This window comes from Polypterus senegalus, chromosome 6 (assembly GCF_016835505.1).
Source record: "Polypterus senegalus isolate Bchr_013 chromosome 6, ASM1683550v1, whole genome shotgun sequence".
Lineage (NCBI taxonomy): Eukaryota > Metazoa > Chordata > Cladistia > Polypteriformes > Polypteridae > Polypterus > Polypterus senegalus.
In genome coordinates this window covers 13,620,495-13,635,829 of record NC_053159.1, presented here as the reverse complement: position 1 = coordinate 13,635,829, position 15,335 = coordinate 13,620,495, and the positions used below count along the sequence as shown (strand labels likewise).

Here is a 15,335-nt window from a genome sequence, read left to right as displayed (position 1 = left end):
ACTCATAAAGAAAATCTTGTATATTTCCTATATAATTTATTTTGTGCTCTACATACAGTATAATAAATAATTGTTCCGGTCACGGTATATTTGATTTGTTCTCTCTTTTAGTGGCAGCCACACACAAAGAAACAAAACAGTTCTTTACACTTTATAATACCTTGGATGACAAGAAAGTGTTTCTGGAAAAAGAGGTATGAATGCGAGTTCTTAAACAGAGTGAATCGTTTTCTATGAAACATTGATTTTTAAATTTTTTTGCCACTCTTTAATTTTATTTTTAAGAAACCTTTTCTCGTTTCATTTTGATTTTTTTTTCCTGTACCCCCTCCTTTATTCTTAAACTCCTTTTAATATAGTACTAACACAAAGTAGTGGTTCAGCAATCTGAGTTTTACCTTTGTAATGTATGAAGTTGAGCGTTCTATGGGTTTATTCAACTCTTTTCTTTTACTAATGCTCCTGTTTCTTTTGACAGGTTAATTTACTGAACTCCATACATGACAACTTTCAACAGTAAGCACTGAACTTATTTCTAATAATAATTTACATGCCAGTGTGCATTTTTTCTTTCTCGTATATACGTAATAAGAAGTGTTTCTCATTGGCTGAGCTTTCAAAGTAGAAACTTCCTTTTAATATCTGACATGCCTTATGGAAACCGTAGGATTTCAGCAGTGACATTAAGCTGATTGGATTAACAGAAAATATGAAATATGCATCATAACAAAATGACAGAGGAGCATAAATGTGGGCACCCCAACAGAGATATGACATCAATACGTAGTTGACCCTCGGCGTCGGTCCTGGGGGGGTCCACTGTGACTGCAGGTTTTTGCTCCAACAAGCTTCAATGTTTAACTGGACTCCTGGGCTAATTAAGCAAACTGTTATTTGCCAGATTCTGTGTTGTGGGAAAAATGTAGAAATTAGAAAACTAAGTTTGGTCAAAAAAATGTACCAAGCAGTTGTATGGGAATAGTGTGTTTTTTTTTTTTATTTTTTCTTACCGATATTTTCATCTTGATTTTCATTCTATTTTTTGCCAGATGTTCTAATTGTTTGTTTAATTCATTATTTTCTAATTAGTGGGTCTAATGCTGAAGTAGTTGCTACTGTTCATGATTTAGTGTTGTTTGCCTGGCTGTCTGCTCTGCTGATTGTCATTATTAAGATACAATAAAGGGATCAAACTGCACAGAGAAAAGGGCAGAATATAATGAAATCAACAAAAGGAAATTAAGCATTTTAAATCTATAGCAAAAATGGAAAAATATTCTTAAATGTCTTATAAATGTAAAACATGCTGCGGCGATTTCTTAATGTAGAATAAGAGAACAGAAAAAAATGCCAGCTAATTAATTGAGGTCAGTGTTGTCAGGTGTTGTCGCCGATTAGGAATCTGGTTGGAACAAAAACCTGAAACCACAGTTGGCACCCAGGACCGACGTTGAGAACCCCTGCTCTAGATGTTGTCCTCCTATAGCCTTTGATGAGTGTCTGGATTCTGGATGGAGGTATTTTTGACCCCATTCTTCATACTAAATCTCTCCAGTTCAGTTCAATTTGATGGCTGCCGAGCATGGACAGCCTGCTTCAAATCATCCCATAGATTTTCGATGATATTCAAGTCAGAGGACTGTGATGGCCATTCCAGAACATTGTACTTCTCCCTCTGCATGAATGCCTTTGTAGATTTTGAACTGTGTTTTGGGTCATTGTCTTGTTGGAATATCCAACCCTTGTGTAACTTCAATTTTGTGACTGATGCTTGAACATTATCCTGAAGAATTTGTTGATATTGAGTTGAATTCATTAGACCCTCGACTTTAACAAGGCCACCAGTCCCTGAACTGACCACACAGCATGATGGCACCTCCACCACATTTGACATTAGGTAGCAGGTGTTTTTCTTGGAATGTGCTGTTGTTCTTCCACCATGAAAAGTGCTTTTTGTTCTGACCAAATAACTCCATTTTTGTCTCATCAGTCCAAAGCACTTTGTTCTAAAATGAATCTGACTTGTCTAAATGAGTATTGGCATACAACAAGTGACTCTTGTTTGTGTCATGAGTGCAGAAAGGGCTTCTTTCTCATCACCCTGCCATACAGATGTTCTTTGTGTAAATTGCACTGAATTGTAGAACGATGTACAGATACACCATCTGCAGCGAGATGTTCTTGCAGGTCTTTGGAGGTGATCTGTGGGTTGTCTGTAACCATTCTCACAATCCTACTCATATGCCGCTCCTGTATTTTTCTTGGCCTGCCAGACCTGCTGGGTTTAACAGCAACTGTGCCTGTGGCCTTCCATTTCCTGATTCCATTCCTTACATTTGAAACTGACAGTTTAGACCTCTGAGATGGCTTTGTGTAGCCTTCCCCTAAACCAGGAGACTCAACAATCTTTGATTTCAGATTTTTGGAGAGTTGCTTTGATGATCCCATGCTGTCTGTCACTCTTCAGAGGAGAGTCAAAGGGAAGGAAGCACAACTTGCAATTGACCACCTTAAATACCTTTTACCTCTCAGGATTGGACACACCTGTCTATGAAGTTCAAGGCTTGACGAGCTCATCCAACCAATTTGGTGTTGCCAGTAATCAGCACTGAGCAGTGACAGGCATTCAAATCAGCACAATGACAAGGGGACCCACATTTTCGCAGAGCCAGTTTTTCACATTTGATTTAATTTCATACAACTAAATACTGCGTCACTAAAAATCTTTGTTTGTAAAACACCGCAGTACTCGGATGTTCCTAGGAAATGAAAGACATACCACTGTTATCATTTTTTGTTGAAAGGAGAGTCAATTATTATGCAGACTGAGAGGGGTTCCCAAACTTTTTCATATGACCGTATAGGGAAAGTATTGGAATCATCCAAAAATGTGATTTTCGAGATTTTGATGAATTTTGACGTTTCAGACCTTCTTGAGTCTGATTTACTTTCTCAAAGGGAAAGTATTGGCATTTTCCAAAAATTCAATTTCAAGATTTTGATGAAGGGGCGGCACGGTGGCGCAGCGGGTACTGCTGCTGCCTCGCAGTTAGGAGACCTGGGTTCGCTTCCCTGCATGGAGTTTGTATGTTCTCCCTGTGTCTGCGTGGGTTTCGTCCCACAGTCCAGAGACATGCAGGTTAAGTGCATTAGCAATCCTAAATTGTCCCTAGTGTGTGTGTGTGTTTGTGTGTGTGTGTTTGTGTGTGTGTGTGTGTTTGTGTGTGTGTGTGCACCCTGTGGTGGGCTGGCACCCTGCCCAGGGATTGCTTCCTGTCTTGTGCCCTGTGTTGGCTGGGATTGGCTCCAGCAGATTCCCATGACCCTGTAGTTAGGATATAGCGGGTTGGATAATGGATGGATGGATTTTGATGAAATGTCGATGTTTTTAGACGAGTCCGAAAATACTATTTTTGGAATTAGTCCGAGTGTGTGTGTAAACACGATAACCTGAGTTCGCTTTCGCTTTGGTCAACCAAATTTTGCATACAAGTATTCGGTGCAAAATGTAAATTTCTGTCAACTTTTGAGCTATTTCCACTAACCGGAAGTGGTACTTTATCTGAAACATTTCCCCAAAAATATTACAAATTGGATAATTTCTCATCATATTATGTTAAAGTATCACATTCTAAGCATTTTTTGTCGCTTTGCATTTTTTCGAGAAACAACCGGTTTTTCAGATAATCGCAATTTTCCTTTTGATGTTCAAATGGTAATTGATACTTATTTGAGAACGTTTTTGTTTTACATAAACAAAATTTTGCATACAAGTATTACATTTCACACATTACTAAAGTCTCTTGCAACTTTTGACCCACTTCTGCTTACTGAAAGTGGTAATTTACCTGAATTGTTTGCCAAAATAAAATTATCATGGCAACTTTTTTATTCATGCAGCTGCAGAGTCTGTTTTTTTTTTTTCCCCAACTTCTATATATATAATTCACTAAGGCAAGACAACCATGAAAAGCACGCCGGAAGGGCGTGGATTCACTAAGCCGCCGACAAGTGAGACACCTATGGTGCACACAGGAAGGAACCACGCCCACCAACTCCAAGACCATTGGATACGACAACAACTCGCAGGGCCACGCCCACTAACTCAGACGCAACGACACAGAAAAAATGGCGTCATTTATGTTCGTCTGTCGTAAAGGCCACATGCAGTGCAGGTCAGGTTAATGTCATGTACCTCTGAGCTACGTTGACTGTTCATAGAGGCATGTTTCTCGCGGAGGTGAATCGCCATATGCAGCGTGTGAAACGGTTTGCGAGGGGTATCCCATGGGATCCTTAAAACAATCCTTTAAAACTGCGGTTAAAGCACAATGAAGGAATCAGTCTTTAAAAACCAATAAGCCCTGTGCCTCTGTTTCATTACCGTCTCACCTGCTTCACCAATGCAGGCCCTGCAACAGTCGAGACGCTCTGTCAGCAGCTGACCTTCTCTGTGCCTGACCGGTTCACACAGAGGCAAAGCAAGAGAAAGCCGCGCCAGAGACAGACAGAGGCACACACACAGGCAGCTGGTGGGCGGCTCTCCGTGAGTTTCTCTTGCGAGCGGACACATGACCAGGCGGTGTGTATGCTTCGAGAACGAGGCTGGACGCGGCAGGACCATCTAGGAAAAATCATGTCGCGGATGTGATTCGCTGTATGCAGTGTGTAAAACAGTTTGTTTGTCGCAGATGTGAATCGCTGTATGCGGTGTGTAGAACAGTTTGCGAGGGGTGTCCCTGTGTCTTTCCAGAAGTGTTCAACCATCAATAAATAATTATGCGGCGTTTGTTATGCCGTGGGTTCACTATTGTGTTGTATTTTGCTCTCTCCAGAGTTCCATCTTTTCATTCACTTACTGTTGTATTCTCACACTAACCTGTTTTAGACAACCGTGTCTTTCCAGAAGTGTTTACCATTCAATAAATAATTATGCATGAGATTGAGCGTGTGTCTAGGCGTGGGTAAGCCGTTGAACCCCATTCGGGCTGCAAACCGTGGAATTGCCACTAAGTGCGACTCATACGCTCCCACTGTTTTCGTCCCTACCCTTTGTACACACCCCCCTCCCACACGTTGACTGTTCATAGAGGCATGTTTCTCGCGGAGGTGACTCGCCATATGCAGCGTGTAAAACTGTTTGCGAGGGGTATCCTATGGGATCATTAAAACATTCCTTTACAACTGAGGTTAAAACACAATGAAGTGAGCAGTCTTTAAAAAACGAGTTTTCGGTTACGACGCACGACCGCATGTACCATAGCAAAGTGTTGTACACGCTACATACAGCAATTCGCATCCGCGACAAACATGCGTCTTCTTAGATGCTCCTGCACTTTGTACACACCCCCCTCCCACCTCGCTACGCCGCACGGACGATTGTGTGTTGGTTCGTTCCGTGCATTGTTACAATGTTGCTTTTCTTGCTGATTTATTACATTACCGATTTTGCAAATGTTAAATTTTCTCCCTGTGCTTAAAAATTATTAAAAAACCGGCCTGATTATGCGGCGTATGGTACGCCGCGGGTTGGCTAGTTCATAATAATTGTTCAATATGTTATTGACTTGATTTGTTGTTGATGGTTCTTTAATGTGCATAATATAAAAATATAATCATTGTCTGGCGGTTTACTTGTCAAATATCCATCCCCATATCTGAGTATACGAGAAAGTCAAGGGGAGACCACTCCCGATTTTTCATTGTTCAACCATCCCACATTCTCCAGCACTCCTGACTACCTGAATGTAGCCTCAGATAAACTGGTGTCCTGTTAAGAGTTAGCGCCTGCCTTGCCTTCTGGTCTGCTACCCAGTTACCTGCGGATTGAGTGTATTTCAGACTGACGCAGTGGACAGGTTGACCCGTATTTTACATTTTTCAAACTTTATGGGCTGGTTACCCGTCACCACCATCATTTTTTTTTTCTCCCCCTTAACACTTAATGAATCCAGTAAATACAGACTTCTTAATTTAGCAAGCTCAGATTTTTTATTTATTTATTTTTTTAATTATGAGTCTTTCATAAATTACCAAACATAATGGTTAGGAGCGTTTACATTGGTTGCAGAATGTGGCTGAGACCGCCGTCCCCTGCCTGCTTTTTAATTTTTGTATCATTCATATTCAGGTGTTGCATGAGGGCTAATTTACAATCTCTCTGACTTTGCTAAAGATAAGAATATTAACAACAACAACAATAATAATTATTATTTACATTTATATGGCACTTTTCTGACAACTCAAAGTGCTTCTCATAGTGAGTGAGGAGCCACCTCATCCATCACTGTTGTGTAGCATCCACCTGGATGATACGACGGCAGCCATTTTAGCGTGAGTACACTTACCACACATGAGCTGTTTAGGTGCTGAAGTGATGAGAGGGACAATTAGAGACAGGGGATGATTAGGCAGGACATCAGGATACCCCTACTCGTTACAAAGAATTTTCCAGGGATCTTCAATGACCACAGAGAGTCGGGGCCTCATCTGAAGGACAGCACCATCAAAAGACAGGGCCTGTTAAAGCCCATTGTGGCACTTCATGTGTGGGCTATACAGAAGTAAATTGTACTAGCCATATGGCGGTGTAAGAGTAGGAACAGAAAACGGTGAGAAAGGAATTCAGAAATCAAGAAGAAAGAAATACTTCTTGAAAGACGCAGTTGTGAATAGGTGTCTTGCTGGAGACGACAGATAATGAGTCGAAAGATCTAATCTCGGAAAGAGCTTGAATTTGAGCTTCACCTCCATAAACTCCAGATGTTGCCATGTATTGACAGTACTCATGACTTGTTGTGATAACTCGACTTGCGTTGGAAACAACAACAGGAAGAACGTCTTCAAATCTGTCCCAATGTGACTATGTCGTAGTGAGCGTGCGTTGCCTTCGTCAACCGTTCGTGTCAAGAAATAATCCACTGATAGGAACAGGCAGTTGCCGGATCCCGGAATAGAGATGACGTTGTATGAAAACCCGTCAACAGAGAAGATGCTGTCGTTCATTTTATAACAAAGGCTTAGGAAACAACCATCGCAGTATAACGAAAATAGCAGGGAGCGAGACCAATGCCAATGGTCGAGAGAGTACCTTCCTGTAGCAGGCTACGGAAAAGACTCCCAGGCGCACTCATGGCCGAAGTGAAAAGTCACGTGGTCAGGCTAGATATCGGGCAGTGACGCGACACCAATGGGGTCATGAGAGAGGAGCAGGGAACGCGGTAGTCGGAAGGAGGAATAGGAATCGAGAAAAGCGGCATGAATGTGTATGGGAGGCCGCAGGCAGCCCAGCGTGAGGAAGGGTTTGGAAGAGGAGGAATAGGAATCAAGAAATGCCGTGTGCGTTGTGTGTGAGGGGGGACCGGTTTTGAAGAGGAAGCAGGACGAACCAGAAGAGAAATATATATAAGAGATTGTATTGTATTGTTAAAGGCCGAAACAGGCTTAGCTTCAGGTGGGTGGCGTCTTCTGAAGTGCAGTAATGGAACTCGGTAAGAATTTAGAGAACTATAAAGTAATAATTAGTATAAAACACTATTTTTGTTTGGACAAACACTTCACTTTGTAGTAAACATTTCCCTTGTTTTTTTTTTCTTTGTTTGCTCATTTATATTGGTCTTGATGTTTTAATAATTATTGAGTGTAAAGAATAAAGTGTTTGGATTCTTTTCTTTCAGACTAATGGTAGGTCACTAAAATGAGCTAAAAGCTTTACAGAATTTTTTTTTGTTTCAAAAAATGGGGTACGCATTTCTGCGGACATTTCAAACCACTGAATTGGCTGCTCAACTTACGTGCCAAGCTTGTTTTTCTTTTTAATAATTCAGGATATTGGGGCCGTGTTCCATTTGAATTGGGAAGTCAAAATTTTCAACCCTAACCCTAATCCTGAACATCTCCCGATATTTTTTGCAATTGAGCATCAGTCATATTGGAATAAAACCTATAGATTAAAAAAAGAGATGGAATGGATTATGGCCTTAGATACAATTGATCCTAATGACCTTAACGAGAAATGTTAAATGTGTGTTATTATCAATCTTAAACAATTGAATTAAGAAGAATTTAATTCTAACTTAATTCTTGGATTAGTGTACCTGCATGTAGCTAATTATAGCTAACATCCCCTACCCTAACCTAAACCTAACCCTTAAGTCGGAGTTCCAACTCAAAGTCGAGGCTGATCTGTTTGTCTGAGTCCAGATCACAACGTCAATCCAGAATGGCGATGTACACCACAGAGTTTAGTGAACGTTGGAGTGTTTATTAGCACTTCTGTCTATTTGTGTGTCATTAAATCAGTCGTACGCACACAGTCCTGTCCAACCTCTCACCGTGGACGTGTCGCTGTGTTGTTTGGAGGAATAAAATATCGTGCAATACACTGCTACCTACTGTTATTTACTTCAATAGAGCCAACACTATTGAAGTGATCCTGACCACATCCATATTGGTTTTACTGGATCGTGGTTTAACTCGGATGTGGCGTCATTCCCAGTTCCACCATTGCGAGGTAAACGGAGCTCGGCACTCGTGACTGCCCATTCTAGATTGGCACCATCACCAGCCTCCTGTTACAATGTCAAAACAAAATCTCTCACTGCTGTGTCTTTACAGAGCTATGGCGTCCTCTGGAGCCCGAGAGCAGTTCCTCCGTCAGATGGAGCAGATTGTGGAAGGAATTAAACAAAACAGAATAAAAGTAAGAAACCATTTTTAATCTTTGTGTTTTTATATTGACTGCTTGTTCTGGTGGATTTAATAATGAGATTAATTTGGAAATATTTAAATAGAGAGAAGGGGAGTTATGGTAGGACAGGCACTTCAATCCGCAGCTTGTTTTGCTTCTGCTGGAATGGTGTGTCAATAATTCACAGGTTTAAAAAGTAAATACATTTAAAATAAATGGAATTAAGGATTACTGTGATAAGACTTCAGATCTCCTCTTGTGTAATTTAACCCATTCTAAATTTCAGATGCTTTATCATTTATGTATTACCAATTTGATTGTCTTTTATATATTAAGTTCTCTACAAAAACAAAATAGAAGTCCTTTAAAATGTTTGAGTTTGCAGTAAAAGTCCCACCTGGCACAAGATGGCAGACTTGTAGCCATTTGCAGGGCTGTGTGTGTTTAAGCCCAGCTACACAGAACTTTATTTGTTCCCAGGAGGAACTGTGGCCTTTAGCAGAAGTTCAATAAATAAATACAAAGATAGACGCACAGCACGGGCTGAACATACAGCCGAATGACTGAAAAGAAAGAAACTTCTGACTCTCTGGGAGGCATTATGCAGGCATATTGCTGTTATGATAAAGGAGCCCCAAAAGGTAGTGTTTGACGCACTTCTGCCGAATGATTCATTGGCCGAAAGTCCTCAGTGTTGGTGTGTCCTGTAGATGGTGTGCAGTGTTGTGCATAATGGCACTCGGTTTGGTTTTCATTCTGTCCTTCTCTATGATCTCCAGGGGGTCCACAGTGTGTCCCATATCCGAGTCTGCCCTTTTAATTAGCTTGTTGAGTCATTGGGCCTCTTTAGTATGTAGTGATGTTACCAGCCCAGCACATCACACTGGCCATCACAGAGTTGTACAGGGTGGTTCAGATCTAATTATGTAGATCCAGATTGTCTGGATGTGGGGATGATTCCAGTTCGGCGTGAAGACGATTCTTCCTGCCGTCAGTTCACACTCTTCTTGATGGTCCGGGATTTTTTGGGTGATTTTCTATGTAATAGACTTAAGTTATAGCGTAATGAAAATTGCATACTTAGCTGTGGACCACCCTATAGAAGATGTGCAGGAGATCACTTCACTCATTAACTGAACGCAGTCTCCGGAGGTGCAGTAAGGAGAGTCTGCTCCGACTCTTCTGAGACCAGTCCAGCCTGTCATCAATATGGACCCCCTCTTCATCCTTTCATTGAACTGGGACTGGACAGAGAGGCCCTTTAGTGCGGTGAAAGTCAATAACCACTTCCTTGGTTTTGCCGATGTTAAGTTGCAGAGAATTCTCTTTGCAACAAGAAAAACAAAGTTCTCCCCCTGGCTCCTCTCCTGTGCTTCGTCCCATAAGTGCAGAATCAGCCGAGAATTTCTGCAGGTGACACGATGGTTTGACTAGTCATCTTTAAATGGATACATTTGACATGTTGACGGCTAGATACATGTTAACTTCTAGCAGATATGAGTTATCTTGTAAAGCGTCTAGAGTTGCATCGCCTAATACAAGCCGATTCTTGGGTACCACTCCTAAAAAGAGGATAGCGGGCATCTGAAATATGAATGAAAAATATCAGAATGGCGCCACAAAATGGAACATTTCACTTTCAGGGTGATTGATTATTTTTTCTCATTAGCCCTGTTCTGGATCCCATTCACCTTAAATACACAGAACCACAACCGCCCGAGTATCTCCGACTGAGTAGCGTCTCACCGCTTGAGAAGTTCAAATGAAAACTGTGACATCCGACTACGTAGAACTGTGAGGTGGAATCAAGTTCTGGCCTCACTGGGCCTGCAACAAATGAACATCATTCTGGACCAAAATCTTTAAATGCCCATCAGACAGCCTTGGTGTCCCCCAGTCCCTCCTAACCCATTAATAGCCGTCTGTGTTTGGTGGGCTCACAGAGGGGCTTAAAGTGGAGAAGGACAAACAAACTGGAATGGCCTTTACTTCACTATTGGCATGGAGACTTCTCTTAGTCAACAGGAAGAATCTGAACTCCCCTATTCGAAGTCAGTGGGTGACTGATGTTGTTATATATTATTTGAAACTGGAAAAAAAATCAAATTCTCACGTAGAGGATCTGTGCAGAACATTTTTAAAACCTGCCAGAACTATTGTCAATCTTATACAATTGAATTAAGGAGAATTTAATTATAACTTAATTCTTGGATTAGTGTACCTGTGTGTAGCTAGTTATAGCTAACATCCCCTACCCTAACCTAAACCTAACCCTTAAGTCGGAGTTCCAACTCAGAAAGTCGAGGCTGATCAGTTTGTCCGTGTCCAGATCACAACGTCAATCCAGAATGGCGATGTACACCACAGAGTTTAGTGAACGTTGGAGTGTTTATTAGCACTTCTGTCTATTTGTGTGTCATTAAATCAGTCGTACGCACACAGTCCTGTCCAACCTCTCACCGTGGACGTGTCGCTGTGTTGTTTGGAGGAATAAAATATCGTGCAACACACTGCTACCTACCGTTATTTACTTCAATAGAGCCAACACTATTGAAGTGATCCTGACCACGTCCATATTGGTTTTACTGGATCGTAGTCAACTCGGATGCGACATCATTCCCAGTTCCGCCATTGTGAGGTAAACGGAGCTCGGCACTCATGACTGCCCTTCCCAGATTGGCACCATCACCAGCCTCCTGTTAGAATGTCAAAGCAAAATCTCTCACTGCTGTGTCTTTACAGAGCTATGGCGGCGTCCGCTGGAGCCTGAGAGCAGTTCCTCCGTCAGATGGAGCAGAATCTCATCAATAACATTTTAAACTGAGGAAGCGGATTCTCTCCTATTTTATTCTATTTATTTACATAGTTTTGCTATTATTAAAGTGTTACTCTGCTGACCTAGCTCTCTTTCTCCTGCATTTGAATACACAATGGGCGGTCGTAAAATCGAGAGTCCACCTTATGAGAAGGATTTAGGAGTCATAGTGGACTCTAAGCTATCAACTTCCCAACAGTGTTCAGAAGCCATTAAGAAGGCTAACAGAATGTCAGGTTATATAGCGCCTTGATCTGTGGAGTACAAGTCCAAGGAGGTTCTGCTCAAGCTTTATAACACTCTGGTGAGGCCTCATCTTGAGTCCTGTGTGCAGTTTTGGTCTCCAGGCTACAAAAAGGACATAACAGCACTAGAAAAGGTCCAGAGAAGAGCAACTAGGCTGATTCCAGAGCTACAGGGGTTGAGTTTTGAGGAAAGATTAAAAGAGCTGAGCCTTTACAGTTTAAACAAAAGAAGATTACGAGGAGACCTGAGTGAAGTGTTTAAAATTAGGAAGGGAATTAGTACAGTGGATCGAGATGGTGACTTTAAAATAGTTCATCAAGAACACGGGGACACAGTTGGAAACTTGTTAAGGGTGAATTTCGCACAAACATTAGGAAGTTTATCTTTACACAAAGAACGATAGACACTTGGAATAAGCGACCAAGTAGTGTGGTAGACAGTAAGACGTTAGGGACTTTCAAAACTCAACTTGAGGTTTTCTTGGAAGAAATAAGTGGATAGGACTGGCGAGCTTTGTTGGGCTGAATGGCCTGTTCTCGTCTAGATTGTTCTAATGTTCAATTTTTTTCAAACCTCATTTTGTTAACATTCTATACATGCAAGTCAAGTTTCTAATTTAAATAAAAATTAAAAAAAAAAAAAAAAGTATGAGATGCAACTTGTTAGAGCCGCCAGGTTGTCAGCCAGCTGCTGTGCACAAAGAATTTTCTGTTTTGTGCATCAAACTACGAGACAACTCAAATAAAGGTGGGGTGAAAATCTATTGTGTGTTATACTAACAAAATGCATGTAATTGGTATATTAAACAACACCCTGATTTTCACATTGGCGTCTCAAACAAGTTTACCAATTTTGGCTGCGGCAGTTGACGTAAAACAAACTTCTCATGTGATCCAGTGTTGTGTATTCCTGTGCAGATGGAGAAGAAGAAGCAAGAAAACAAGATGAGGAGAGATCAGTTAAATGACGAGTACCTGGAACTACTGGAGAAGCAAAGGTTGTATTTCAAAACCGTTAAAGACTTTAAAGAGGTGAGATGGCATTCATTTCTATAAGATTAGTATGAAAATTCTGTATTGGATATATGAGAACAGAAAATATTCAACCAAAAAATATTAAAATTGGTATTTATGGTGTGAAAACATGGGGAAAAAAAAAAGAACCTGATGGCTAAGAATGTTCCTTGATAGCAAATGGCTTTGATATTTCAGTCCAGTGCCTAAAAAAATATATATAAAGATCACACCAAATAATCAATTGGCTGAGTGTGTATTTGTGAATTACTGATGCACGGCTTAGTTTCATAAATTAGTCAATTATCCTACAGGCATTCATCTTTACTGTTTAAATTGTGCGTACTAAGAAGAGAGGCCTTTATTTCATTTGTTACTTACCCCATGGAGTTTCTAGTAACGGCCAAATGTTTTCCCACAATGGAGAACAAAGATTATAGCAAAGTTTTTGACAGTTGACCAGTGGTTTTAGTCGGGGTAGTTTGCTGTAAGTATTGTGCACTCTGAAATGACCGATGTCTTTTGTTTTCTTTTCACAGGAGTGCCGGAAGAATGAAATGCTGCTGTCAAAGTTAAGAGCCAAAGGCGCATCCTAGACAGTTAGCCAACGTAGCCGTTTGTCCTGTTATGTTCACCGATGCTGCCGCAGTATTACACACAAGAGTCATGTTGGGGCTCCTGTCACTGCTACATTGTGTGTTTTCTCCTTCTATACATTAAAGGAAACGAACATGCTTTGTGTAGAAATATAACAATTTAATCTCGTTTCATTTTTTGGTACACAGAATAACAATGTCTTGCAGTATTGACTCCCACAACAGTGTGGATGTCTTCATTGTGCTGTTCATCCTAAGAGTTGGAAATTCCACTTAAGATAAACCGCACTGCAGGCAGACAGACTACACTCAAATATTTAGTAAAGTTCTGAGGCATTAGCTGTTATATCAGCTCTACAGATGAAAAGAGGGGTATAGTATAATACTTGTATACATTTACTAAAAATCTCTATATATATTTAAAAAAAATCGCCTTCCATACATCACACAGATTATCGGAATGCTCACTTTATTGTCCCATGATACCGGATTTTATAGTACAAAAAAAGACCAAGTTAAAATATTAACGAGAAAACTGCCTCCTGTCATTTCTGTTCTTGTTGATGTGTTTGAAAATCTTTGACTTGTGAACATTTTTGGATTTCTGATACCCAAATCCTCCACCACCACCTCTCTTCTGTATTTTCTTTCCACTGCTGCTGTTTACATCTGAATTGACAGGTTAAGGAAGTTGCAGGAAAAAATTGAATTCAAGTTTAACTCACAGGGCATGTTATACAAGGACTTCACCTGAAAATGGCACAAAATCTACTCCCCAGGTCACTCCCGTTTTGCAGCAGCTACACTGGCTGCCAGTTAAGTTCCGCAGTCAATTAAAAATTCTCCTGTTAACTTTTAAGATCCCTCCATATCTGGCTGACCTCCTCCATGTTGCCATTCCCTCCCGCCCCTTAGATCCTCTTCCTCCATCCACTTGACTGTCCCCTTTGTCCGTCTTACCACCATTCAGTTGCTCTGCTCCCCAGCTCTGGAAATTTCTACCATCTGAGCTTAGAAACACTGAATCATTTTCACTTTTCAAATCTAAACTTAAAACTCAATTGTTTAAGACTGCTTTTTCTCTTTGATTACAGTTGCTTGGTCTGACATTAAGTTTTGTATTCTAGTTTTGTCTATTGTTTGGTGTCCTTGAGTGTTTAGAAAGGCGCCTACAAATAAATAGAATGTATTATTATTATCTCATATATATTTCTCTTCTGGTTCATCCTGCTCCTCTTCAAAACTGGTCCGGCATTTCTCGATTACTATTCCTCCTCTTCCAAACCCTTCCCCATGCCACTTTTCTCGATTCCTATTCCTCCTTCGGACTAACGCATTCCCTGCTCCTCTCTCATGACCCCATTGGTGTCACATCATCGCCCGATATCTAGCCTGACCTTTCACGTCGGCCATGTGTGCGCCTGGGAGTCTTTTCCGTAGCCTGCTACAGGAAGGTACTCTCTTGACCATTGCCATTGGTTTCGCTCCTTGCTATTTTCGCTATACTGCGACGGTTGTTTCCTAAGCCTCTGTTATAAAATGAACGACAGCATCTTCTCTGTCGACGGGTTTTTGTACAACGTCATCTCTATTTCAGGAACAGCAGGCAGTTGCCGGATCCCATCAGTGGGTTATTTCTTGACACAAATCGTCTCCAGCAAAACACCTATTCACAACTACGTCTTTCAAGAAGTATTTCTTCTTGATTTCTGAATTTCTTTCTAACAGTTTTCTGTTCCTATTCTTACACCAGCGTATGCTACAGTGAGCGTCAGCTAGTTAAAATGTATTACAGGAAGTTAAAGTGCTGCAGGCAAATCATTCCGTCTAAGTGAAGCAAGAGTAACTGACCAATAATGGCTTTAATTCTTCGACGTTCTGTACCTAGTGCAGACTTTACAGATAGTGCCTTTCACTTTTATCTATCTATGTAAGATCGAAATGTGTCTTTCTACAGAATAAAACCTCAAAGTGGC

At 40.9% G+C, this 15,335-nt stretch overlaps 2 protein-coding genes across 3 annotated transcripts in view; one reads left to right on the top strand and one right to left on the bottom strand.

Moving 5' to 3' along the window:
- The window catches only part of ccdc93 (coiled-coil domain containing 93), a 72,874-nt gene extending 59,086 nt beyond the window's left edge, over window positions 1–13,788 (top strand). For both annotated transcript variants that reach the window (XM_039755405.1, XM_039755404.1), the window contains 5 exons: window positions 112–194; window positions 479–516; window positions 8,617–8,701; window positions 12,668–12,781; window positions 13,303–13,788. In XM_039755405.1, coding sequence (XP_039611339.1) covers window positions 112–194; window positions 479–516; window positions 8,617–8,701; window positions 12,668–12,781; window positions 13,303–13,359 — 377 coding nt within the window. In that variant the 3' untranslated portion in view covers window positions 13,360–13,788. The remainder of the gene's footprint in view (window positions 1–111; window positions 195–478; window positions 517–8,616; window positions 8,702–12,667; window positions 12,782–13,302) is intronic.
- Window positions 13,789–13,811: 23 nt separating this feature from the next.
- The window catches only part of ddx18 (DEAD (Asp-Glu-Ala-Asp) box polypeptide 18), a 32,364-nt gene continuing 30,840 nt past the window's right edge, over window positions 13,812–15,335 (bottom strand). The window contains exon 14 of the mRNA XM_039755403.1: window positions 13,812–14,028. Coding sequence (XP_039611337.1) covers window positions 13,883–14,028 — 146 coding nt within the window. The 3' untranslated portion in view covers window positions 13,812–13,882. The remainder of the gene's footprint in view (window positions 14,029–15,335) is intronic.